Source organism: Pogoniulus pusillus (assembly GCF_015220805.1).
Source record: "Pogoniulus pusillus isolate bPogPus1 chromosome W unlocalized genomic scaffold, bPogPus1.pri SUPER_W_unloc_1, whole genome shotgun sequence".
Classification (NCBI taxonomy): Eukaryota; Metazoa; Chordata; class Aves; order Piciformes; family Lybiidae; genus Pogoniulus; species Pogoniulus pusillus.
In genome coordinates this window covers 152,524-180,450 of record NW_026974535.1, presented here as the reverse complement: position 1 = coordinate 180,450, position 27,927 = coordinate 152,524, and the positions used below count along the sequence as shown (strand labels likewise).

Here is a 27,927-nt window from a genome sequence, read left to right as displayed (position 1 = left end):
TTGTTTCTCACTCTTGCTTTTGCCTTAGACCTAGTTGTGGGGAATTTTGTAGGGGCTGTTGCTTTGCAATCGATATGTAGGCGATTGGAACACAGCGGGTAAGACACCGCTCAGCCCAAGGACACTGTGTCCGCTTCGTGCTTTCTATGAAAAAAAAAGCAGAGTTGGCCTGAGGATGTTGCGTCCTTGTGATACAGCTGTGCAAAGTAAAACAAGTAATGAATCAGTCATGAATATACCATAGAACAAAGGATCTGCACATCTGGAAATGTAGGGTTTGATATATGAGCACACGTACTGCTTATAAAAATACCTTTTTGTATCTACTAATGATTATGCTTTAAACCACAAAAATGTATTGCATGGACCAATTAGAAATCGACATGTAATCCTGTAATAGTATAAAAAGCCTTCTGATTTGTGTATTAAACGTCTTACATTTACAATCCATATTGGATTCTGTAAGTCCATTTCCTCAACTTTGGGAACAGTCAGCATGCTAACAGCGCCTAACAGCGACATCTGGTGACCCCCGACGTGATCAGCAAGAGACCTGATACCCGGGAAGAGAGCTGAGCTGACTGCAAAGCGGGGAAAAAGAAAAGAAATTCCGCGGCGGCTGCGGCCGGACGTCCGAGAGAGGCGTGAGTGGTACCACGGATTTTCGACTCAGCGGGTGAGTCGGCTGCCTTGAGCAGGGAAAAGGCGCGGAATGGGGAATACGGCCCCGGGAATAGAGAAAGCTTCTGTTGAAGCCTTGTTGAAATTTGGACAGAAAGCTGGAGACCCGCTGGATCGGGCTCTAGTGACAGATTTGTTGTCTTGGGCACGCCGTAGAGGCTTACTCAAGGAAACTGCACAAGTTTTTAAAGACGAGACGTGGAAGCGTATAGGGGAGGAAATATGGGAATCTGTCCAGACTGATAATAAAGAAGCAAAAAGACTTGCTTCAACCTATCGACAGATCAGTCTCTTAGTACAAAAAATAGGAGCGGAGGCAGAAGTTGAAGCAATAATTCAGACCATCTTGAAAGACGCTAAAAATAAAGTAACATCGGGATCGGGGGCGGAGACAAAAACTGCCGCGGAGACAAAAACTGAGATAAAAACTGAGACGAAAACTGTTTGCCCTGCTACCCAAGGTCCTTACGATTATCTCATTCCTGATTGGGACCCCGATAAGGGAGCGGGAGGTTCACAAGTCCCCGAGCCTATGGAAGTGGGACAAGCGGTACCATCAGCTCCGCAAATAGATCCTGCAACTGTCCCTCTGCCTCCTGAGGAAGAGGAGTTAAAGACTCTTTTACATGAGCAGGCAGATGCAATGACTAAACTATTGAATGAGATGCAACGGTTGGATAAAGGTTCCAAATCAAGGGTGGTTAAAGAGAGTTATCGCAAGGCACATAAGTCTATTGTTGAAGGTCTGAAAAATGTTGAGAAACAATTAACAAAGATTGAGTCTGGTAATTGTGTTCACCCTGCTGCTGTTACTGAAGAGAAAAATACAGATGGTAAAATGTCAGTGGAAGGGGTTCGTCAACGGGTGTTACAAAGTATCAGAGATGGTGAAATGAACATAGAGGAGGGCGATTGGTATTTGCGGTCTAAGTATGGTTCAGAAGCGAGACTGTCTGCGGAGGATAAGAGAAAGCTTGCAGATTGGTTTGCATTGTATCCTCAGTATAAAAGGAAAGAGGATTCAGCAAGTGGAATGGTGGATAATGTCTGGAAGTGGTGGAGAGGGAAAGCGAATGAGGAAAAGTCAAAGGAGACTCCTAAACAGAGAAATTCTGATTACATTCCAAAAGATCCCAACTTTGACATGTCAAACCGGTGGAAGGGAGTTGTAACCAATGCTGAAATTACTGGGGATTTTCAGTTTACAGCTGCACCAGTAACTATTGATAATAATGGACAGAGAAACTGGCAGCCTATAGACTGGACCACAGTTGCCAAAATACAGAAAGCAATTTTAGATTATGGAATAGACAATCGACTGGTCAGAAGACAGATGGAAACATTTATAAAACATCAGACACTAATACCCACAGACATTAAACATCTGTTTGAACTGATGCTGGGACCTACGAGTTATATGATGTTTGTTAACAAGTGGCAGGAAAGATTAGAGCAGAAACAGCTTGATAACTTGACACTGCCGCACGGAGATCCCTTACGGGTGGCCTCCCTAGAGCAATTGATGGGGAACGGTCAGTACGTTGACCCACAGCGGCAAGCTGCGCTAGACTTGCGAATTCTGGCTCAAAGCAAAGTGGCTGCCCTTGAAGCTTTCGCCAGTTTGCCACAGGTCGGCACTCCAAAACAACCATACTTGCAAATTAAACAGAAAGATAATGAGTCATTTATGGCATTTGTTGACAGAATTACAGAAGGTGTTGAAATGGCACCTGACATTCCAGCCAACATGAAAGAGACATTGGTAAAAGAGATTGCTATGCAAAATGCCAATGCTGCCTGTCGGAGGTTAATTGCCACTTTACCCCCTGCTGCTTCTTTACTGCAAATGGTAGAACAATGTTCTCGAGCCCCGATGGAAGAAGAGAAGGAAAAGGCTCGAATTCATGCCTCTGCATTAGCAGCTGCATTGTCCAAATGCTCGCCACAAGGAAAGGGGGACAAGGGCTCAAATCCTGTATGTTTTAAATGTGGACAGACGGGACATTTTAAAAAGCATTGTCCTACAATTAAGGCTGTTACTAACCAAGTATCGTCGATGAGTTCTCCATTCGCAGGAACCTGCAACAAGTGTGACAAGTTCGGACACAGAGCATCAGACTGCAAATCCCGATTTAAGAAGGATGGAACACCTCTTGTGCCCCAGCAGGGAAACGGGGGAGGCCGCGTGGGGGGCGCGGCTCAGACCTCATCTTAAGCGACCGGACCCCCCACAACGGAGGCTGCCTCGACGATCTACTCGCCGCCACCAGAGGAAGCGCTGGCCTCGATTTGGTCGTAAGTGAAACAATAACAATCACAACACAGGAGGTTACACTAATCCCTACTACCAGTAAAGGACCATTAGGGTATGGACTTTCTGCCTTGCTAATAGGAAGATCTTCAGCTACAAGAACTGGAATTTTTGTACAACCAGGATTAATCGATAGTGACTTCACAGGAGTTATTCACATTATGGTTAATGTTTTTACACCACCAATTACCATTCCAAAAGGCAGTAAGATAGCACAATTGATTCCTTTCAAAGCCTGTGTACCACATTCAACACCTAAAATCAGAGGAACAGGAGGGTTTGGGTCTACAGAGCCACTAATAGCTTTCTCTGAGGTGATAACTAACAACAAACCTACACGTTCTGTTACCATTATCCATCCCGACACTCAGATCACCCCTAAAACCATTACAGTTGAGATGATGATTGACACGGGTGCAGATGTCACTATAGTGCCAGCTGCATATTGGCCAAAAGCGTGGCCAATTGTAAATTCATCTGAGAAGGTTTTGGGAATAGCAGGACTAGCAGAAATGAGAAAAAGTGCTGTGTTATTGGACATCAAAGACAATGAGGGGAACATTGCAAAAGTAACACCTGTAATCATGAACACACCCTTATGGTTGCTAGGTCGAGATGTACTCTCCCAATGGCAACTTGTTTTGTCTACTCCTTTTCCATAGCGGCCACTGACAAAGGTGCTCTTCCCACTATTAAGCTGACTTGGAAAACTGATAAGCCTGTGTGGGTTGATCAGTGGCCGCTCACTGATGAAAAATTGGAGCACCTGAACCAGCTTGTGGATGAACAATTAGAGAAAGGCCATATAAAAGAATCTTTTAGTCCTTGGAACACTCCAGTTTTTGTTATACAGAAAAAATCAGGAAAATGGCGATTTTTGCACGATCTTCGTGCTGTTAATGAGCAAATGACGCCAATGGGAGCGTTACAACCAGGCCTACCTTCTCCAGCTGCAATACCTGTTAATTGGGCTGTCTACATTATTGATCTTAAGGATTGTTTCTTTAGTATTCCACTCGATCCTGCTGATACTCAACGATTTGCCTTTAGTATACCATCAAAGAATAACAGTGCCCCCATGAGAAGATTTGAATGGATAGTTCTGCCACAGGGAATGCGTAATAGCCCAACCATATGTCAATGGTATGTTAACCAAGCATTACAAAATTGGAAGAGTTCACACCCTACATACGTGGTATTACATTATATGGATGATATCTTGATTGCTTCTCCCATTCCCTTAACAGAAACTGAAAAGACTACATTATCACAGACTCTTAAGCACTGGGGATTGACAATTGCAAAAGATAAGATTCAGGCCCAAGAACCATGGAATTATCTAGGACTGATAGTGACAGAAAGCAGAATCAGACCTCAAAAAATTACACTACATGTGAAAATAGAAACAGTGAACGATGTCCAAAAATTATTAGGAGAATTGCAATGGATCAGACAATGGATAGGGATTACTAATAAAGATCTTGAACCCCTTAGAGAGTTGCTAAAAGGATCAAAACATCCAGCAGAACCTAGAGTTTTGCAAAACCAGCACTATGAGGCACTTGAAAAAATTAATAACAAAATAGCTGAATTACAAGCATATCGTTACAATACTGCCTTGCCAATCAATGTTTATTTATGCCAACAAGACAATGATTACTATTTGGCAATAGGACAGGAACAGGATCAGAAGACATTCCTACTATTGGAGTGGTTATTTCCAAAAAGTCAGCCTCATGCATCACTGTTACACAAACTTGACCTTGTTGGTTCCTTGCTGTTAAAGGCAAAACGTAGAGTACGTCATGTTTTTGGGGTAGAAGTAACTAAGATTGTGTTACCATTTGCAATGAAATCAGTGGTAGAAGAATGGTGTAACATGTCATATTCTTTTGCTACTGCAGTGATTGCTACATCTATTGATAATCATTATCCTGCATTTCCTTTATTTGGTACTCAATTGATGTTAAACCAGAAAGCACTGAAATGTGAACAACCTATTGAAAATGGTGTTACAGTTTTTACTGATGCTTCTGGGAAAACACACAAATATGGCTATGCTAAATGGTGTGACACTTCCAAACAATGGAAGACTGTAGTGAAAGAACTAGAAGGAGTTTCTGTTCAATGCCTTGAACTCAAAGCAGTAACAATGGTGTTTGAAGACTTTGTAAATATCCCTGTAAATATTATTACTGATTCTATGTATGTAGCTTCTGTTGTGAATCGAGTAGAGGAGTCAATTATTGGACACATTTCTAACAAGGTTATTGAAGCTGTGATTATTCAATTGTTGAATTTGATTCTAAACAGAAAATGTTTATATTTTTGTACTCATATTCGTAGTCATACTAACTTGCCTGGATTCTTGTCAGAAGGAAACGCGAAAGCCGATGAGGTGGTGAGTGCTGGAGCCCAGCAAAATGATACTGATGAACCTTCTGTTTCTATCAAATCAGCCACTCAGGCAATTAAGCAAGCACAAGTAAGTCATGCATTCTTTCACCAATCTGCAAAAAGTTTGTCTAAGGAATTCTCTATATCTCTGCAAACTGCTCGTGGCATTATTGCCTCGTGTCCTGATTGTGCCAAGGTCTCACCCCTACAATCAGAAGGCACTAATCCTAGGGGGACTGAGGCAAGAGAGTTATTTCAAACAGACATTACAATTGTTCCGTCATTTGGACGTCTAAAATATGTTCATGTCACAGTAGATACCTATAGTTCAGCCTTGTGGGCATCTGCCATGACATCATCGGGGGCGTCAGCAACGTGTCGACATTGGAGAATGGCATTTGCTGTATTAGGAAACCCCCAAACAATTAAGACAGACAATGGTCCAAATTATAAAAGCCAAATTGTTGAAGCGTTTCTTTCAGCCTGGAATATCAAACATTTATTTGGAATTCCTTACAATAGTACAGGACAGGCAATTGTTGAAAGAAAGCATTCTGATCTCAAACGATATATTGCCATTTTTCAAAGACAGGGGGAGTTTTCCCATTCCCACTCCCCCCACGATATTCTTTCAAAGGCCATTTATGTTTTAAATTGGAAACTCTGGTCACAAAAGTCGAATCAAGAAGTTGGGTCAACCCCTATCTTTAGACATTTTACTCAAAACAATCCTTTAAAAGAAACACACGTTTCTGTGCAAGTTTGGGACCCCTCATCAGCCACCTGGAATGGACCATGGAGATTAATAACTTGGGGTCGTGGGTATGCTTGTGTCATTACAGAGGACGGAGAGCGGTGGTTGCCAGCCAAGTGGGTGCGACCCTGGCTACATGCTGAAACCAAGGAAAACAAGGAGGATGATCAAACGGCGATAGAAGAAATCGCTGACTTAGAAGCTGCACACAACGTCACCAGAGACAACTGATCTGAGCTAAATGTTGAACAATATGTATTGGTTATCTGCTATTGTAATTATTTTTGTGGTGCAGGAGAATTTTGGGTGGGGTAGTGAAGACAACTTTTGGGTGAATTGGGCAAAGGAGACAAATAACCCATCCTTTTGCTTACACTTATCAGCAGCCACAGACCCATTTAAAACATGCCTGATAGGGTTGCCATTTGATGATCAACACACTTTGGTAGCCTCCTTTTCATCTCTCACACATCAAGATTGTTCTACAGCAAAAAGTATAAGTCATTGTATGGCATTAATAGTTGCAAGCCTCAATGACCCTTTACCATGGGATCCTCAAGAGTTCAACCTGTTAGGAAGTAGAATGCCAAATCAGTCAGGATGTCTGATATTTGGCTCGTACAATCTGACGAATCGTCAAATAACAGATCTAACATCCTATCATTTTCCTTATTGGAGTACCTCTGATTTTTGTGCTAAAGACACGGTTTATGGTTGGAACACAAATGGTATGTGCCTTAACATTACCAAAGCCTTAAGATTGCCTAGAAATGTGTTCCTGATTTGTGGTAGAAGAGCGTGGCTTGGAATCCCAAAAGAAAGTAACGGAGGGCCATGTTACATTGGTCACCTTTCTTTGCTAACTCCTACTTCAGAATTTATCCGAAATCATATTGCAAGTAGTGCTACTCTATTAAGAAATCGTAGAAATGTAGAAATGTTAACCTCTGATTGTAGTGATGAAGTGGAACTTTGGTCTCATACAGCAAGAGTTTTTGGAGCATTGTTTCCTCCTATAGGAACAGCACATGCCTTGTCAGCCATTCAGAGATTAGCATGTTGGACAGCAAAACAAGCTAATGTTACTACTAGTGTTATTTCTCAGCTTGCAGTAGATCAAAATAGTTTGCGAAAGGCTACCCTGCAAAATAGAGCAGCTATAGATTACTTGCTTTTAGTACAAGGAAAAGGCTGTGAAGAGGTAGAAGGAATGTGTTGTTTTAACTTGTCTGATCATAGTGATTCAATCCATAAAAAGGTAGACTGGCTTCAGCATCATACAGAGAGAATTACAGCGAATCATAACCCCTTTGATGATTGGCTAATGTCATGGGGAATTTCAGCTTGGGCAAAAGAGTTAATCAAAACTGTAGGAATAGTATTGCTTATTGTTATTGTTGTGTTATTTTTAGGACCCTGCATCTTCCGATGTCTATCCTGGCAGATGCATCGGATCGCTGCTACAGTGTTTGAAAAGAAAGGGGGAGATGTGGGGAATTTTGTAGGGGCTGTTGCTTTGCAATCGATATGTAGGCGATTGGAACACAGCGGGTAAGACACCGCTCAGCCCAAGGACACTGTGTCCGCTTCGTGCTTTCTATGAAAAAAAAAGCAGAGTTGGCCTGAGGATGTTGCGTCCTTGTGATACAGCTGTGCAAAGTAAAACAAGTAATGAATCAGTCATGAATATACCATAGAACAAAGGATCTGCACATCTGGAAATGTAGGGTTTGATATATGAGCACACGTACTGCTTATAAAAATACCTTTTTGTATCTACTAATGATTATGCTTTAAACCACAAAAATGTATTGCATGGACCAATTAGAAATCGACATGTAATCCTGTAATAGTATAAAAAGCCTTCTGATTTGTGTATTAAACGTCTTACATTTACAATCCATATTGGATTCTGTAAGTCCATTTCCTCAACTTTGGGAACAGTCAGCATGCTAACAGCGCCTAACAGCGACACCTAGTCACATCTCATTAACCTTGCTCCTACTAACCTTGCTCCCTAACCTCTTGGCTGCACCTCTCTTCTTCCTGAGAACTGGGGTAAGGTTGAGAGGGCCGGGGGAGGTGTTGGGGTGGTTTGAGAGCCCCTCCTGGGGACTCAGGTTTCTGGGAGGGGAGTTGTGCTTTTGTATTGTTTATCCTTTGTATATTTCTGTATATAATTGTATATAACTGTATATATTGCAAATAGCTGCTTGTAAATTCTGCTAGCTGTAAATAAATTGCTTCATCTATATTCCCAGGGTCCGTCTGAGTTAGCTGGGGCAAATACAAAGTGTGGGAGGGGCGGGGTAACCCCCAAACCATCACAGGAATGAAACAAAAAAGATTACATTTTCTGGTGTCCACCTTCTGGACTATCTAGTCCCTGGAGGACTGTACTCGGTGGTTAAGACATCCCAGTTCTTAAACCCATAACAGTAGGGCACGAGTAATTCACAAGGTTTCTAGAGTTTAGGACAGCCTTGACTGCAGGAATACGAGTTGGTGGAGTTCAAGATCCCAATATAAGAGAGCAAAACAAATAGCAGGGTCATAACCATGGACAAAAGGAGAGCAGGCTTTGCCTGTTCAGGAATCTGTTTGGAACAATTTCTTGGGATACTGCCCTGGAGAGAAGAGATATTTAGGAAAGGCGGTCGATTTTTTGATGATTGCCTTCTCCCAGCTCAAAAATGGTCCATCTTGATGTGCTGGAAATCAAACAAAGATCTGCATGGATACCTGACAAAACTCAAATGTAGAAAGGAAATAGAGAAGCATAAGCAAGATCAGGTGATCCAAGACCATGCAAGGATTTGGGTTAGAGAAGCCACATCCTATCTGGAGCTGTGTTGTGAAAATGTGAAGTGCAACAAAAAGGGTTTCCACAGGTACATCAGTAGCAAAGGGAAGATTAAAGAAAATGAGGACCTGCAGCTGAATGGGAATAGAGACTCAAAGACAAAAGACATGAAAAAGAATAAAGTACTCAATGTTTTCTTGGACTTGGTCTTAACTGGTAAGACTGGCCTGCAGGAATCCCAGGCAGTTGGGAAATCCAAAGTAAAGAAGACTTACCCTTGGTGGAGGAGGATCATGCTAGGGAACACGTAAACAAACTTTATGTGCACAAGTACATGGGACCTGGTGAGATAAATCCATGAGTGTTGAAGGAGCTGGCCAATGTAATCATGAGACTACTCTCAATAATCTTTGAAAGACCAAGATGATTGAGGGAGGTACCAGAGAACTGAAAGAAAGCAAATGTCACCTATATTTCAAGAAGGGCAAGTGGAAGGATCTGGAAAATCCAGGACCATCAACGTCACCTTGATAAGCCAGATAACCTATGATGACATGATTAGCAGCATGGGCATATTAAGTTTTTTTACTATTAATAAAGGCTTTCAGTGTCTGTAAGCTCAGCTTTGGGTTCTGCTCTACTCACCACAGCAAGACCAGGACTGGAACTGCATATCCTGCACGGCAGCACATCCCCCTTCCCTAAGCCTGTCTCTCTTAAGAGAAGGAGCAGGTGAAGCGTAGGTGGAGACAGCCAAGGCAGGGGATTTTAATGCCTCAGGAAATTCAGTAGAGGGAGGTGCTGAGTCACGTGGGTTTTGTTACTGAAGTTTTCTCCAGATAGGTCACCCAGGCAGGAACAACAATGGTTGTAACTCGGCCTAAAGGTGTTTCCAAAACGACTGTGTCTAGACAGACAGAGGTCAGACATAAACATACAGGTGTCCAGGCTCCTGGCTGTGGGGAGTGCTGGAATCTCTCACTTGTTAGAGTGCAGGAACTACACCTGTGTGCACTGTGACCAGGTTAATGACCTTCTCCCTCTAGTGGCTGAGCTAAAGGAGGTATGATCTCATCACAATTACAGAGATGTGGTGGGACAGCTCGTGCAACTGGAATGTGGTAATGGACAACTATGTAGTTTTCAGGAAGGATAGACTGACAAGGCGAGGTGGTGGAGTTACACTTATGTGAGTGAGCAACTAGAATACATTCAGCTTAATCCAGGAAGAGATGATGAAAGCATTGAAAGAGTCAAGGTATGTGCAAATATGAATGATATGCCCGTGGGTGTTTACTACAGGCCACCAAACCAAGAAGCAGCTGCTGACGAGGCCTTTAACAGGCAACTGGAAGTAGCCTCAAGATCAAGTGATCTGGTGCTCATGGGTGACTTCAATCACTCTGATATCAGTTGGAAAGACCACACAGCCAAGCATAAACAGTCTCAAAAGTTCCTGCAGTGCACTGAGAACAACTTTCTCCTGCAGGTACTTGAACAACCAACAAGGAGAAGAAAGACGATGGACCCTATATTAACAAATAATGAAGGACTGATTGTAGATGTTAAGGTTGGGGGTAATCTTGGCTGTAGTGACCATGACATGTTAGAATTTAGTATCAACAAACAAAAGGAGGGGCATCAACAGAACCTCCAGACTGGACTGCCAAAGGGCAGACTTCAGCCTATTTAAGGAACTAACTTGGAAAGTTCCTTGGGAAACATCCATTAAAAACAAAGGGGTCCAGGAAGGTTGGACCTGCTTCAAGAAAGAACTCCTGCAGCCACAGGAGAAGGCAGTGCCATTCTACCAGCAGACGAGCCGAGGAGGGAGGCAGCCAGACTGGATGGGCAGGGAGCTGCTGAAGGAATTAAAGATAAAAAAGAGAGTGTATCACCTTTGGAAGAGAGGGGAGGTGTCCCAGGAGAAGTTCAAGGAAGTTGCTAGGTCTTGTAGAAAAAAAATGAGAGAGGAAAAAGCCCATTTGGAGCTCAGGCTGCCACGGCTGTTAAGGAGAGTAAAAAAGGTTTCTATAAATATATGAGTGGCAAGAGAAGGGCCAAGGACAACCTCCAGTCCTTATTAGATAGAGAGGGGAATAGAGTGACAAAGGATGAGGAAAAGGCAGAGGTGCTTAACACCTTCTTTGCCTCAATCTTCAGTAGTTGGACAGGTTGTCTCCAGGACAGCTGGACTCCTGAAGTGGTGGATGGAGTCAGGGACCAGTACAGTCCCCCTGTAACCCATGAGGAAGAAGTTAGGGACCTGCTGAGCCACTTGGATCCTCACAAGTCCATGGGACCGGATGGGATCCACCCTAGGGTGCTGAGAGAGCTGGAGCTGAGCTGGCCAAGCCACTCTCCATCATTTATCAACAGTCCTGGCTCACTGGAGAGGTCCCTGAAGACTGGAAGCTGCCAATGTGATGCCCATTCACAAGAAGGGTCAAAAGGAGGAGCCAGAAAACTACAGACCTGTGAGCCTGACCTCAGTGCCAGGCAAGGCCATGGAACAGGTCATCTTGGGTGCCATCACAAAGCACCTACAGGATGGCCAAGGGATCAGGCCCAGCCAGCATGGGTTTAGGAAAGGCTTGTCCTGCCTCACCAACCTGATCTCCTTTCATGATCAGGTTATCTGCCTGGTGAATGTGGGGCAGGCTGTGGATGTAGTCTACCTGGACTTCAGCAAAGCCTTTGACACCATCTGCCACAACAAGCTCCTAGCCAAGTTGGCAGCTCCTGGCTTGGGCAGATTCACTCTGATATGACTCAAGAACTGTCTGGAAGTGGTGGTGAATGGTGCCACATCCAGTTGGCAGCCAGTCACTAGTGGTGTTCCCCAAGGATAAACAACCCCAAGCAGTGCTACAGGCTGGGGACAGAGTGGCAGGAGAGAGGTCAGGCAGAAAGGGACCTGGGGGTACTGATAGATAGTAAGCTGAAGATGAGCCAGCAGTGTGCCCAGGTGGCCAAGAGAGCCAATGGCATCCTGGCCTGCATCAGGAACAGTGTGGGCAGCAGGACAAGGGAGGTTATTCTGCCCCTGTACTCAGCACTGGTCAGGCCACACCTTGAGTGCTGTGTTCAGTTCTGGGCCCCTCAATTCAAGAAAGATGCTGAGGTGCTGGAGCGTGTCCAAGAAGGGCAACAAAGCTGGTGAGGGGCCTGGAACACAAACCCTATGAGGAGAGGCAGAGGGAGCTGGAGTTGTTTAGCCTGGAGAAGAGGAGGCTCAAGGGTGACCTCATTGCTGTCTACAACTACCTGAAGGGAGGTTGTAGCCAGGTGGGGTTGGTCTCCACTGCCATTAAACCAGCAACAGAACAAGGAGACACAGTCTCAAGTTGTGCCAGGGTAATTATAGGCTGGATGTTAGGAGGAAGTTCTTCACAGAGAGAGTGATTGGCATTGGAATGGGCTGCCCAGGGAGGTGGTGGAGTCACCTTCCTTGGAGATGTTCAAGAAAAACCTGGATGAGGCACTTAGTGCCATGGTCTAGTTGACTGGATAGGGCTGGGGCATACGTTGGACGGGATGATCTCAGAGGTCTCTTCCAACCTGGCTGATCCTATGATTTTTTTTTTTTTTCAAAAAAGTGTGGTGATCAGTAAAATTTCAACCCTGGATTTTAAGAGGGCTAACTCTCCCTCTTCAAAGCTCTACTAAGAAATATCCAGTGGACAAGGATACTTGTAAGAACTTGTACCACTTGTACTAACTAAAACACCCAAATTCATGGACCTCCTCACCTCAAGCCTAAATCTCCCCTGGCGCAGCCTGAGGCTGTGTCCTCTCGTTCTGGCGCTGGCCACCTGAGAGAAGAGAGCAACCTCCTCCTGGCCACAACCTCCCCTCAGGTAGTTGTAGACAGCAATAAGGTCTGCCCTGAGCCTCCTCTTCTCCAGGCTAACCAATCCCAGCTCCCTCAGCCTCTCCTCGTAGGGCTGTGCTCAAGGCCTCTCACCAGCTTCGTCACCCTTCTCTGGACATGCTCAAGCATCTCAATCTCCTTCCTAAACTAGGGGGCCCAGAACTGAACACAATACTCAAGGTGTGGTCTCCTCAACATGAGGAGAAACTTCTTTACAGTGAGGGTGACGGAGCACTGGAACAGGCTGACCAGAGAGCTTGTGAAGTCTCCTTCCCTGGAGACTTTCAAAACTTGTCTGAATGTGTCCATGTGTAAACTACCCTAGGTGATCCTGCCTTGGCAGGGAGGTTGGACTCTATGATCTCTGGAGGTCCCTTCCAACCTCTAAGGTTCCGTGATTGGGCCTCTTCCAGTCCTCAGACACCTCCCCTGTTCTCCATTATCTTTCAAAAATGATGGAGAGTGGTACAGCAACAGCAGCAGCAGCTCCCTCAGCACTCCTGGATGCACCCCATCAGGGCCCATGGATTTCTGCATTTTTGTTCCATCCAAGCAATCTCTAACCCAATGCACACTGACCAGTTGAGAGTTTTCCTCCCTCCACTTTTGCTCTCTTACCTCCAGTGTCTGGGATTCCTGAAGACTGGTCTGAGCAGTAAAGACTGAAGCAAAGAAGCCATTTAGTAATTCTGCCATCCCTGCACTGTCTGTCACCAGGGCTCCCACCACTTTTTTCCCTATTTTTCCTTTTACTGTCGATATATTTAAAGAAGCCCTTTTCACTTCCCTATCAAAGTTTAGTTCCAAGAGAGCTTTGGCCTTTCTTGTTGCATGTCAACATGCCCTGACAGTATTTCTATAGTTCTCCCAACTGACCAGACCCTTTTTCCAATTATTGTATGCTTCCCTCTTCCATTTGAATTTTTCCAGCAGCTCCCTGCTTATCCATGCAGATCTCCTGCCTCCTCTACTAGATTTTTTTTCAAGGGTATACATTTTTCTTGAGCTAAGAGAAGGTGGTGTCTGACTATTTACCACCTCTCTTGGATCTCCTTACCATCTAGAACCCTAGCTCAAGGGACACTTTTAAGTAGTTCTTTGAATAGAACAGAGTTGGTCCTCCTTAAGTTCAAGGTAGAAGTTTTATTACTTGCCATGCTTCTGTCCCTAACTATCCTAAACTCTATCATTTCATGGTCACAACAACCAATGCTGCCTTGTACCTTAACATCCTTGACCACGCCTTCTTTGTTTGTTAAAAGAAGGTCCAGCATCATACCTCTCCTCTGAGAAATGTCTCGGTTCTCTACAGCTTTGCTATCGTAGAAATAATAGAATCAATTTCCTTTTTTCCAAATTGGAACTTATCACCAACCTCTATGATAACACATGCAACTGAAAGGAGATCAGCAAAGTAGCAGCAACACAGAAAAATGTCTCTTCCTGTGAAAACAGGATGTTTACCTCCTCAAAAACACACAAATGAATTGGAAATAAAAGTAAACTTTTCACATAAAACTCACAGGACATGACCCAAATAAACGAGATCAGAAGGGGGAAGGGCACAAAATTGGAATGGGTAGAAATAAGCCAAAGGGCAGCACACTGGTGTTTGAAGGATGGGGTGCTGGCAAGGTCTGTTGGTCTGCCCTGCCCTATCAGTGGAGGTAGGGAATGGAGATCCACATGACAGTAAAGACACAAGGGTTATTCATGGGTTAGTAACCACAGGAGCACCTGAGAACAGCCAGGTAGATATTAGGACCTCTCCCTACAAAAGTGGCAAGACCTTTAGACCAACTGAAGTGCATCTATGCTAATACACACAGCATGGGAAACAAATTGGAGTAGCTGGCAGCCATTATCTGTCAGGAAAACTATGATATAGTGGCCATCACAGAAACATAGTGGAGTGTCTCACACCACTGGAGTGCCACAATCAATGGCTACAAACTCTTCAGAGGGGATAGGCAAGGAAGGGGAGGGGGTGGCATGGCCCTGTATGTCAGGGAGCATTTTGATTGTCTTGAGGTTAACGATGGTGATGATAGAGTTGAATGTTTATGGGTAAGAATCAAGGGCAAGACCAACAAGGCAGATATTCTGGTGGGAGTCTGTTATAGACCACCCAACCAGGATGAAGAGACAGATAAAATATTATATAGGCATCTGGCAGAAGTCTCACGAGCACTGGCCCCTGTTCTTGTGGGGGACTTCAGCTTCCCTGATGTCAGCTGGAAACACAACACAGCAGAGAGGGAACAGTTTTCATGTTCCTGGAGTGTGTGGAGGAGGACTTCCTGACACAGATGGTGAGGGTCCCAACTAGGGAAGGTGCCTGCTGGACCTGCTGTTTGTGAACAGAGAAGGACTTGTGGGGGTGCAACAGTTGGGGGCTTTCTTGGGCACAGCGATCATGAAATGACAGAGTTCGCATTTATTCAAGATGGGGGGGTCAGCTGCCTGGGACTTCCAGTAGGCAGACTTTGGCCTGTTTTGGAGCTTGTTGTGAAGGGCCAAGGAGGGAAGGGGTCAGAGGGAGGTCTTAAAAGCACAGGAATAAGCCATCCCCATCTGCCAAAAGACGAGTCAGTGGGGAAGAAGGGGCCTAGCTGAATAGCGAGGTCTGGATGCTGCTTAGGGAGAAAAGTAGAGTCTGTGGTCGCTGAAAGAAGGGCTAGGCCGCTTGGGAGGACTACAAGGCTGTTGTGAGGCTGTGCAGGGAGAAAATTAGAAGGGCCAAAGCCCAAGTGGAAATTAATTTGTCTTTAGCTGTTCAGGAGAACAGGAAATGCTTCTACAAATATAATAAGACAAGAAGCAATGGCTACAAACTGGAACATAGGAGGTTTCACCTCAACATGAGGAGAAACTTCTTTACAGTGAGGGTGACAGCTCTGGAACAGGCTGCCCAGAGAGCTTGTGAAGTCTCCTTCCCTGGAGACTTTCAAAACCCGTCTGTATGCGTTCATGTGTGAACTACCCTAGGTGATCCTGCCTTGGCAGGGAGGTTGGACTCTGGAGGTCCTTTCCAACCACTAAAGTTCTTTGATTCTATGAACAAGTATTTGTGAAGTATTACAATACATGTCATAGAAAAGCCCATGAGGAAATTAAGAATTCTTTCTCTGGAGCAGGGTTTCATGATGTTAAGTGATTAAAGTACACATTAAACACCAAAGAAAAATCAAAATATTTAATCGTAAAAGACAGGACAGGAAGCAACCTCCAGAGTCTATCCCTTTCCCCAAGGCCAGAGCAATAATATCTAAAGCAAATTCTAGAAGTCTGTGGTAGTTTATATTTAAGAACCAGGCTAGAGGGTTATTTTTAAACAAGAAATAAGAACATTCCAGAGATGTTCAATATAAAAAAAATAGTAAAAGGTAAATAAAATAGGAGATTGGATGCAAAAGAAAAATAATAGATATGTCTATATCATTCCAGTCGTTTGCTGGTTTAGTATTTAATTTGCTGCACAAACTTTTCTTGGCCATTTTGCTGCTTCTCGCTGCGATTCTGCTTTGCATTGCTTTCATATCTGTTTCCTGACCTTCTGAATGCATATTGCATCTATGAGGTACCAGGAAAGGGGGGAAGGAGGAGATTGCTGGTAGCCCCTTCTGGGTTTGTTCAGGGGAGTTTCCTGTTATTTCTGATTTGTAAATAATTGTAGGTATATGTTAACATATTTTGTACCTATACATTGTATTTTACGCTTCTAGCTTGCTTGTAAATACAGCTTTGTTTTGCTTCCAAATCTTCTGAGCTAGTCTGGTGATTTATTTTGGGGGTAATTTCAACCCACCACATTTTATTGGCATGCTCAATATGGCACTGGCTTGATTTATTAATAATCAACAAGGAAGCAAAACTGAAGTTGTTTTGGTTACTCTGGCCTTTGATTGTTCCAGTTCTGACAATACTGTTTTACCAATGCCTGGTCTCCTCCATGTATTCATATATCTGTGAATTTTTTTGCCAGGAGGCTGTGGAATTGAGTAAAGGCAATGTCTGGGAGGTCCAGTAATTACTGCCTTGATTTTGTGGGATATGCAAGATATACAAATTAATCTGTTTATTTCTCTTATGAATAAGCCGAATTTTCGTTTCCTGTTACCAATACCTTATTTGGAAAACAGAGCATCCAATTAGTTTCCTCACTACATCTAAATATTTTGACTGTGGTGACTTTAGTACCAAATGCTTGGCGGGAGAAATTCCACACTATCACTTTAAGGATGAATCCTCCTCGTAGAAGACGTAGGAGGTCCGGGTCAGTATCGAGTGAGGCAGGGGGAGCAGAGGGGACGGAGCCAGCGGTAATCAGCAGCACAGCTCTGTCCGGAAACGGTGGGCAGCCCTTTGTGCAGATTGCGGCGGCAAGCAGCACGGCTCCGAGCGGCACCAAAGCCCCTGGCGGGGGGCGGGGGGACAGCGGCAAAGCCTCTGTGTGGGGACAGTCGCAAGCTGCAGCGGATAGCAGCATCGGCAGTCCGCCCTCGGGAGGCGCACAGAGGGAGAAGGCAGTTCAGTCAGCACCAGTCATGTATACAAACTGTCCCGGGTGCGGGGCGGTGCTGCGTCTGACGCCCTCAGGCGCCATTACAGAGGTTACCGAGGCACAGAAACTTCCGCTCACAGTAGCTGGAACGGAAACGACTCCAGGAGCTGTGGCGGGGTCCCAGCATGAACCCGCTCCCACTAAGACTGCAAGCTCCCAAGCCGTGTTTGTTTCTGCTGAACCAGCAGTGGCTGTGGAAAAGGCTGCCTCTACTCCAGCCCCCGCCGCTGCTAAACCTACTCCTATTCCTCCACCGAAACGCAAAGCAGAATACAGACAGACCAGTGTTAGAAGACTCCCTAGAGTCCTTGTTCCATTAAAGGGAAAGACAAAACAGCAAACTCAGAAAGACAGTGATGCTCAATCAGGATGATGCAGAGGAAGATACAGCTAAGGAGGAAGAGAAAGTTAGCCTTAGGAACATTGCTCAGGAACTGAAGCCATGGAAAGAGAATGAAGAAAGAGGACAGAGACCAGTCAAAATAGAAGGTTCCAATGAGCTTAGGGAAATCCTCCAGAAACTTATAATAAAACACCCTGGAAAAGAAGACTCAGAAGATGAGGATGACTTTCAGTCTGCTGACATCCCCAAGAAGGAGATGAGGCATTTAAGGAAGGATTTTCATAGAGGAGATAGTGCACAAGTACTGGGTTGTTTAGGAAGATGTTACGACATAGGTGCCAGTGCTCTAGAGGTAGGTGACGAGTCTGTGAAACAGGTTCACTTGCAAAAGAGAGCAAAATCGATAAAAACGTAGTGAGTCCTACTGGTAAAGTCACCCTATGGACACACCTCTTAGTGGCTGTGCTAATGAGGTACCCTTCCAGGAATAATTTACCATGGAACCCTAAGAAATGATCTGCCATCGACCAGGGAATCAAGCTTTTGAAGGAGTTTGCTGTGGAAAAAATACTTCATGGAGATCATGGCACACAGAACCTTGATGATACTCCTGTAGGAACAGGTCTTACAAAGAAGCTTATTAAGCTTCCTCCTCCATCCTATGCTAATATCTTGGCAAGCAGAACTGTAGAAAATAAATGATGGAAGAACGCCTCCTACTGTTGGTGAATTTGCTGACCAAATGAGGCAGCTGGAGGACAGTTTGTCACACAATTCAGTGATTTCAGTTATAAAAACTTTGGCTACAGACATGAAGGACGGCATGAAAGAGATGAAGAAGGAACTTAAAATCGCCACGTCCAAGTTGGTGAAGGAGAAAGACACCACTCTATCCCCTTCTGAATGATACATGCCTGTGCTAGTTTGAGCCTAGCTAGAATGTTTTGGTGAGAAGTAGATTACAGGCTGTGAAAGGAAAACAATGGTGATGTCTACTTCGCTCACAGTCTCACTGAAGAAGAAATGAAAACATTAGATAACACTCTCACCATTTTTTCTCTCACTCTCGCTTGGGCTGCTGGCTGAGCAGCATCTTACTCCCTAACCTCACCTTCCATTTGGCCTAACCCACTTTGCTTCTTAACCTCTTGGCCGAACCTCTATTCCTCCTTAGGACTGGGGTAAGGTTGAGAGGGGTAGGGGGAAGGTGCAGGGGTGGTTGAGAGCCCCTCCTGGGGACTCAGGTTTCTGGGAGGGGAGTTGTGTTTCTGTATCACCTTTTACCTTGTCTATTTCTGTATATAACTGTATAGACTGTAAATATCTGCTTGTATATTGTGCTAGCTGTAAATATAAGCTTCATTCATATTTCCAGAGCCGGCTGAGTCTAGTCTGAGTGATTTCTAACATGTGGGGGGGTGGGGAACACCAAACCATCACAATGTCATAGCTATCAGAAACAGACGTCCACCTCCCAGGAGGCCATTTCAAATTAGGCCAGTTCAACCCAGACAGCAGCAATCTTATCTTTGGATAATCCTGCATGACCAATTTGGTGAGAACGTGAATAAGTGGAATGGTCAACCCACCTCTGTTCTTTTGAGAAAAGTGCAGGAACTGCAGTGTGGCAGAACCAGAGGAACCAATAATACCAGGAAAGGAAAAAAGCAAAACACCAAAATCAGTGTGCTACCCAACCCTAACCCCTTTTGCTGCCATCCCTGAAGAAAAACACCCATGTGGTAGTTTAAGGCTTCTAGGAAATTTCCAGTAAGAGAAATCAGGACTTTCTTGAAAGCTACAATCTAAATAAATTAGAGCATTGGTTGTAACAGAAAATAATGATAAAGTCTGCATCATTCACTGTTTTCCTAACTGATATAAAAAGCCAATGTATAAACAATTTGGTTCTCTTGGCCTCTTTCACTGTTCCTTCACCTAAGTACTAACCTTGACCAACCAGATAACATGTGAGATCTTGCTGGTTTTCCGTCTGGGGAGAGGAAAGGGTGGTGTTGGCCCCTTCTGGGTTTTTTTCTTTGTCTCGTAAAGAAGATTTGATTTCTGTATTATTTCTAAATTGTATACAATTACATGCATATATATTTTTATAGATACTTGTAAATTTAGCTTTGCTGTAAAATATAGCTTTATCTTACTTCCAAGCCATCTGAGCTGGTCTGGTAAATTTTATTGGGGGGAGGGGCAAATTCCCAACCCACCACAACCCAAAAGCAACAATCAGAACAGGAAGCCTCTCATGTTACAATCTGAACTTCGAACCCCATAATACTTTGCTACAGCTGGCACAAGCCAGGATGGTTTTGAGTAACAGCAGCAAATATTCAACTTAACCCATGACAGGTGGCCTGTAGCAGATCCCCTATAATATCGCCTGTCCCTGCCCTACCTTTAATTCTAACCCACAAGCTTTTAATCATCCCCAGGTGGAGCTCCACAGATTCCAGCTGGTCACTGACATAGAAGGCAACACTTCCTCCTCATCTTCCCTAACTGTCCTTCCTAAAGAACTTGTAATCCTCCATCCCAACACTCCAGTCATAGGACCTATCCCACCACATCTTAATGATATCAATAACACTGTAGCCTTGCAAGTGTACATGTCTCTAGCTCCTCTTGTTTGTTCCCCATGCTACCTGTATTTGCACATCACCATTGAAGTTTGGGCCCTGTTGAAGCTGCCCTACTGTCTGGAATTGCTTTTTCCTGCATTTCAGGTGCTCTCCTGCTGGCCTGCAATCCTTCTCTAGGCTCTAAGAATCTGTTGCTGGTACTGGCCTCAAAGTGGTAGTAGTGAGCTGGATTGAGGATCTCTCCCTCAGCAACTTTAATTTAAATCCTTTTCAATAAATTTGCCTTTGTCTAAAGATGCTCTTCCCATTCTCCAAGAGTTGGATATCAGCCCCCAGGAGAGTGGGTTTCTCAAAGTGATTCCCAGGTGTGGTGGAAGGCCAAAATAGGCCTAATACATGTCTTGGCTTGTCCAGGTATGATACCATGATCCCCTTCCCTCTCTGCTGAAGTGAGGAAATAAGACAAAAGGCCTGAAGCCACCAAGTCTGCTTTGGCGGAAAAACAAGGTGTATACACTTGTTTATGCATGGCCTGTGTTTTCCCAAATAAGGGTAAAGCAAGCCCTGGCTTCAGCTAATATGGTCAGTTTTGGCAAAGTGCCATTCTGATTGGCCAAATGGAGCCATCACACTTGGACAATTAATAGATATGAGTCATAAAACAATGTGGTGTGCTTTGCCTCATCATGCTGCCATGCTCCAGACCACCTTTGCTGTGTAACAAGCTTTGATGCTTCAAGCTTGCCCACCTGGAAACTGACATGCCTCAGTTTACCAGGGAGAGGCATTAAGTGCCTCCACACTGTAGGCAAAAATTAGCCATCAGCAAAACATTGTGTCTGTCTGCACACCTGCAAATCTCTGTGAGGAATCTGGAGATCTGGAAGGAATCAAGACCAGGTCAGAGACCATCTAACCCCCAACATCCTGCTAGAGCTCTGAGGAAACTCCAAAAAACTCAAATGGCTATTAAACCACCGACAGCAACCCCTCCAAGTCTTTGGGTACTGACTGGGACTATAATGCAGCCCTGGAAATCCAGAGATACAAATTTGTGAGTAAATATTCTTTAAAAAGCCTCTTTGTAAAGTTCTGGTTTGGTTCTGTAACTATAAACTAACTGATTGTGCCTTCTGCGTTGGCAGAAAGGAGCCTCTCGAGTCCCCCTAGAGGACAAGCAGCATATTGACCACAAGGATCTCTTTCCAAAAGTTCAAATTAATGTTTGCATTTCTGGTTTTATTGTTTAAATTCCCTGTTTCCTCTGTGTAAATACCCACAACCATGCGTTCAAACCTTATATTTTTACCGTTGAGATTTAATATTAATAAACAATTTCCATAGTTTATTATTTCTTGCCTGGATATTAATATTATTTAATATTCATAATACCATAGTCTAGCAAAAGCCCTGGCTGTGACACCACTCCCATAACCATTTGATTTGCCCAATTTGACTGGCCCATTCAATCCCTTTCCTTTTGACTGAGAGGACTGATGAAAAGAATACCTGTGCTCCAGAGTCCTTGGCCACCACACCCAGAGCCCTGTAGTTTTTCTTGGTCTTCATATTGTTCCTGGCTATATCACTGGTGCCCATGTGAAACAGCAGCAGTGGATATTTGTCAGTGAGATGCACAAGGTTTGACCACCTCTGGTTGACATCCCTGATGCAAGCCCCCAGGTAAGCAGTAAAACTCTCTAGAGAGCAGGTCAGGTCAGTGTGCTGATTTGAGGCCAATAGAAATATTCTAATGAGAGAAATTAGATCACTGGTTGTGAAAAGAAAATGATGGTAAAGTGGTTTGTTAAAAGGGATAAAAAGCCAAAATGTAAATAATTCTCTTTCTTCTGTCTCAGAGCCCTTGTTCCTTTCACATCTCCTTTGCTCCATTCTAATATCTTCCACTAACAGATAACAAGTAAGCTTTGCTAATTGTTTATCTATCTGGGAGAGAGAGAGGGTGGCTTTGAGCCCCTGCTGGACTTCTTTTGACTGGGAGGGGAGTTTGGATTTCTGTAGTATTTTCTGATTTGTATATAATTGCAAATACTTGTAAATATATTGTGTATATATGCTTGTCAATTTAGCTTTGCTGTAAATACAGCTTTATCTTACTTCCAAGCCCTCTGAGCTCATCTGGTAAATTTCACTAGTGGGGGGGGAGTTCCTTAACCCACCAGAGTCAGCAAATGAGTGCCTCTGTGCATCTCAGAAGCATCACCTACTCCTATCACCTGTCACTTTTTCTTAGTTGCACTGGTGGCTATGTGGGGAGTAGATCAGGCTGCCTTACCCAGCTCCAGTGTCTCAGATTATACAATGCATTTTTCCTCTTCAGCCTTGTGCAGGTTTGAGGCCAAATGGAATATTTTAATGAGAGAAATTAGATCATAGAATCAACCAGGTTGGAAGAGACCTCCAAGATCATCCAGTCCAACCTATCACCCAGCCCTGTCCAATCAACAAGACCATGGCACTAAGTGCCTCATCCAGTCTTTTCCTGAACACCTCCAGGGATGGTGACTCCACCACCTCCCTGGGCAGCCCATTCCAATGGCAAATCACTCTGTGAAGAACTTCCTCCTAACATCCAGCCTATACTTCCCCTGGCACAACTTGAGACTATGTCCCCTTGTTCTATTGAGACTTAGCTCAAATATGAGAGGTACTATCACAGATGTGTTTAACATTGAAAGAGCTTGATAAATTACATTATTTTAAAAGCTACAAAAGGTTAAAACTATAAAACCAAGAATTGAAATATTAAGAAATGTCAGAATTATAGTTGCTTGCTTACAATTCAGTCCCCTATGCATTATAATAGCCATTCATTAAATGATCATATATTGGTTTTGTTATTCACACAATCCCTGCCTCATATATGGCACATGACGCATCATTAAACAAGTCAGTTACACAGTAAAAGGAGATGCCTTCTCTAGGACATTAGACTTTTTTACTAAGGAATCTGAATAAAATGTCGTTAATAAAGCAAATCAATTTAAAAAAGGTCCCCATCCAAGAGATCTTTTACTAGAAGCTGCCAGTTTGAAATAAAAAAAAAAACACCAACTAAAAACACCCCCATCAAAACACACCAAAAAAACCACCCCACACTCTTTTTCACAAAAAGCTTCCATTACAAGAAGCTTTATATATACCTACAGCCTCCAAGTCATACCTAGAGTAGATGATTAAAACATAAAAAGCCATATGAGAGAGGAAAAGCTTAAAAACTTCTTGGCCTGATACAAATCAGGCATTTGAACTTGGACTTCCTACATCTCAAAAGCAATGTTCTGGCCAGGAACACATTTACTAGGCCTCTGAACAGTCCTGCTTTCCTAACAGAGCCATACAACAACTGGACAACAGATTGGCATCACTATGAAATAGTCTGAGCACTAGGCTGCAGAAGTTTCCATTCAACCAGTTTGCATCAATTGCAACAATTACCAGTTTAAGAGGCAGAGTTTTATCACTGACAAATAACAACCAATGTTTATGATTCTCTCCAGGGTTGCTAGTTCCTGCTGGAAGCTAACAATAATATTATGAATCTCCGTGTCCAATATTGCAGGCAAGTCAATTAACTAATTAGGGGATTTGAGTTATTATCTAGTTGTTATGTTCTTCCTGATAAACTCTTAAGAGATTTTGCTTTCTTCAGAATATGGAGGATGTTTCTAATTTTTTCAGGACAGGAAATCTATTTTTCTCCAGCTGTTGGCACAATCAAGACATCTGATACTAAATAGATGTTTAAGACCATGGGTGAAAACTCATTCTATACTTCAGAATCCTTCATGAGAAACAATGACCTGATACATTGAAACATAGGGCACTCACAACCACAAATAAAGTAAAAAAGAAAACAATACTATTGTCAAAGATTAGAGCTGAAGGGGGGAGGGGGAAGGAAGAGAAAGGAAATAAGGGAGAGAGAATTATGGGTTGGAAATGAAAACTAAAACAGCTTTAATGAAAATAATAACAAAATTAAATAGACAAACCCGATACTGACTCAAAGCCCTGATGTAATTACAGTACCATCATCACCGATGCTGTGGGCAGGCACTAGGGAAGTCCCAAACTGGACCTGGATTCAGGAACTCAGGGATTAGGATCAAAGGCAGAATGGACACTAGCCATTGAAGAAAAGAGCTTGGCTCTCATGATTCCTCACCTTTATACTGAATATGATGTATACAGAATGGAATCCTTTGTTGGTCAGTTCAGGGTTACCTGAACTGTCCACTCCTCCCTGCAGATGCAGCATTTACTCCGCAACCCCAACGTGGGGCACAAGACTGAGCAGTGACCTTGGTCTCCATAGGAGCAAATATATGCAAGAGCCTTTCTGAACACCAATCCTTAGTACTAAGTAGAAACATCGAGAGTTATCACTGCTAGAAGCAGCCACTGTCTGTGCAAACATGCCGTTAACTGCAGAAAGTGCAGTTACTGCAAAGAGATTGAGCTGAAAAGTAAAACCACTGAACAGAATTAGTTGTTCTAGCTCAAACAAGGAGAGTTATGAACTTCCCAAGTGCTGTAAAGTAATTCTACAAATCTCAAGAATAAAGCATATAAAGTTACACACAATTTATACGCAATTTGCAAATTCGCTATTTGACTCAGTTTATCTTTCATCTATGAAATGGAAATATTTTACAGATGTGCCAAAAAAACCCTCTAAAATGTTTGTGAATTGCATCTGCATTTTGAGATAATTCCTACAAATGAATAGATGAAAACGCTTCAGGATTCAGGAAATATTTGCATGGTACACAGCAGATAATAAAGCAGTAGGCCACACACTGAATGACAAAGAAAAACAAATATATCAACTAGGTTATAACAGTGTATCAGTCAGCTAGGATTTCCTATGTACTATATGAGGCATTGAATTGAGGCCATGAGAGTAAAGAGGAAATGCAGTAATGTAGGTAAAGGCTCAGTATATGAAGAAGGGGGCTGTATTAAGTTTGTTTCTGCAACTTCATCTGCCACTTCCTTAACCAAGTCCCTGACACTGTATCCCAACCTTTTAACGCTGTTCCTGTAAAATGCATTGCATGGCTACACATTCCAAGTTCTCCAATTAGAAGACCATTTAGAACCAATTGATACACATGCTAAAAGCAATAAAAGTAAACTTCTCTAGATTTTTTTTCCTGACTTAAAGAGTTTAACATTAAAAAATGTTTTTCAATGTTTTTGGTGTGGTTTTTTTTTCCAGTTGTGTGAACCAAGTAGTCACCTTCAAATACACTATCAACAACTGTCTTCAATTTGACTGGAATTCCTACATACAGTTGGGCCAAATTTTTTTCTCTCCTCCCTTTTTCACTAGTGAGATTGTCCACAGAGAACAGCAGGGATAGGAAGCAAGACACAAATCATAGGTCCTGCACAATGACAGTTTCCTCATTCTTGAGGTGCAGTAGATGTCAATATAAAGCACTACTTTCCCACATACTTTGGAGGTCAGGATCAGCTACAAAGTAGTATGCATATAACACTAATAAAACAAACCCCAAAATCATATATTAATTATATTAAAGGAGTTTAGAATGGAAACTTTTAACAGTTTTAGTTTCAAAAGAGGTTCCTTTTAAAAACAATCATTATTACACAGTGTTACGATCACTAATACACATATATCACTAATTTTGACCATTTCTTTGTAGGAAAACTCAGCACAAAGTGGTCATTACTGCAAATTATTTTAAAGAAAAAAATCAGAAGAACCCATATTTGTTCTAACAAAGGCATATGAAAGGCAAGATTGAAAATAAGTAGTATCATATTGAAATGAACATTTTTTTCAAGTTTTAAATGTTTCTAGTGATGTATTTCACAATACTAAATATCTCTTCTAATACCGGATGATCCATCACACACTAGACAAAGTCTAAAGTTATGACTCATTTTCCCAATTAAGTATGCCCATAATTATTGTTAAAATGTCCACACATTGAATATTTTATTATCCTCAAATAATTCCTATAAAGTATAAATTTATTAATCTGAATATTTCATTTCCTTCCTACCTCTAGATATTCAAAAGTATATTTTTTCCTTCTAGTTACTAGCAACTGTCCACTAACTTTGCATTTCTTGTGCAACAGTTACAAATTTAATATCATTATTTTAACATTTTTTAATATAATGTCCATTAAAGTACCATACTTGTCACTGAATACAGAAAATTACAATAGGAAACCGATTATTTTTCATGTAGTATTCTTCAAAATATAGTTCGTTAATATTATAGAGGAATATATATATGAAACATTTAGGATTAAGGCTGTATTACCTTAATTATCATACAAACGCAAAAAACCTATAGTCATTTCCTTGAGTTAGAACCATCTATTGCCTTGATTCTGGAAAGAGAGTCATATGAACATAACATGGAGTCTCAAACATGCAATGAGTTTGCACCAGAGTACATGTACTCTTATGTAGAACAGAGATTTGCAAATGGTTTTAGTGAGATAATTTTGCTTCTCTGATCCTGTTCTGTTTCTCGTAAATCGAAATGAAAAAAAAGTTTAAGTTTAAAAAAAATTAAATATAACAAAGGCTAAAAAAAGAATAAAACCTGTACACAGAAAACAAATTCTAAATGTACAAAGTAGTCAAAAGCACAAAATAAATGACAGCAAGAAAATATTTTCCTCTTTGTTAAAATAGTTGTTACAACTAACACCTTGAGAACAATCAGTTTTGTATTTCTATAATATGAATAAAGCCTATACCCTCCTTTAGTAGCTAGCTCTTTTGATAAACAGTGGAACCAGTATAAAACTCTTAACACTAGGGAAAAAGGAGTATCAAAGTGACAGACCTGCTTCCTACACACAAGCACTTAAATGTGCTAAAAATACAATCTAAACAAAAAAAAAGTCATCTTATAAACATTTTCACATTAAGTATTTCGTTATGCTAAATATATTTTTCAGAGATAAAGAAATATGTAACCACATAAATTATGATGGAACCAATTCATAAGAAAAAAAATCATTACAAATAGGCAGCACCTTAAATTTTCCTCTATAAATCTACCTATTTTTCATACCAGAAAACACACACGCTGTCTGATTTTAATATAAAAAAGAAGGGGGAAAAAGCGTGCCATAAGCATAACTCTGGCAAGATAAATTTGACAGGAACTATGATAGCTTATTTCCTGTTCTTATCTACTATTTTTAAAGCAAACCTCACTAAACGAAAAATAAGCCAGAAAAGTTACTGTTATCATAAATGCATTCTTGTTAAGATGAGAGCTCTTTGAAACAGATGATAAAAACACTAGCGCTTATGTTGCTTCCTGACTATGAAAACTACTTCTGCACAGCCCTTTCTTTCCTGTAAAGCAGAGTTGCACTCGGCCAAAAAAAAACAAACAGTAATTCAGTTACACACCAAGACAGTTAGAGACAACTAGTGTCTCCCTCCGCAATTCATAAAGTTTAAAAATAAAAAGCTGCTTTTTCGAAGTGTAAATGGTTCCTCTCCACACACGGAGGCCTGAGGCCCTGTCGCAAACAGTGTTTAACAGGTTCAGACAGCACAAAGACAGGAATGGGAGATT

General features: G+C 42.4%; 2 protein-coding genes across 6 annotated transcripts in view; one reads left to right on the top strand and one right to left on the bottom strand.

The window, feature by feature from the left end:
• Window positions 1-27,927, bottom strand: part of LOC135173778 (nipped-B-like protein) — a 265,346-nt gene that overhangs the window by 235,151 nt on the left and 2,268 nt on the right. The gene's annotated exons all lie outside the window — the stretch shown is intronic.
• Window positions 39-6,323, top strand: LOC135173794 (uncharacterized). Of its 3 annotated transcripts, none has more exons than XR_010301436.1 (2): window positions 39-676; window positions 6,232-6,323. XR_010301436.1 is itself a non-coding variant. In XM_064140949.1 (2 exons), exon 1 carries the CDS (start codon window positions 713-715, stop codon window positions 2,894-2,896), a length of 2,184 nt encoding a protein of 727 aa, XP_063997019.1. In that variant the 5' UTR covers window positions 684-712; the 3' UTR covers window positions 2,897-2,976; window positions 6,232-6,306. The 3 variants fall into 3 exon arrangements, 2 of the variants coding, with proteins under 2 accessions (XP_063997019.1, XP_063997018.1); XM_064140949.1 differs by lacking the exon at window positions 39-676 and adding an exon at window positions 684-2,976 and having other exon boundaries at window positions 6,232-6,306; XM_064140948.1 differs by lacking the exons at window positions 39-676; window positions 6,232-6,323 and adding exons at window positions 684-2,976; window positions 5,339-5,428.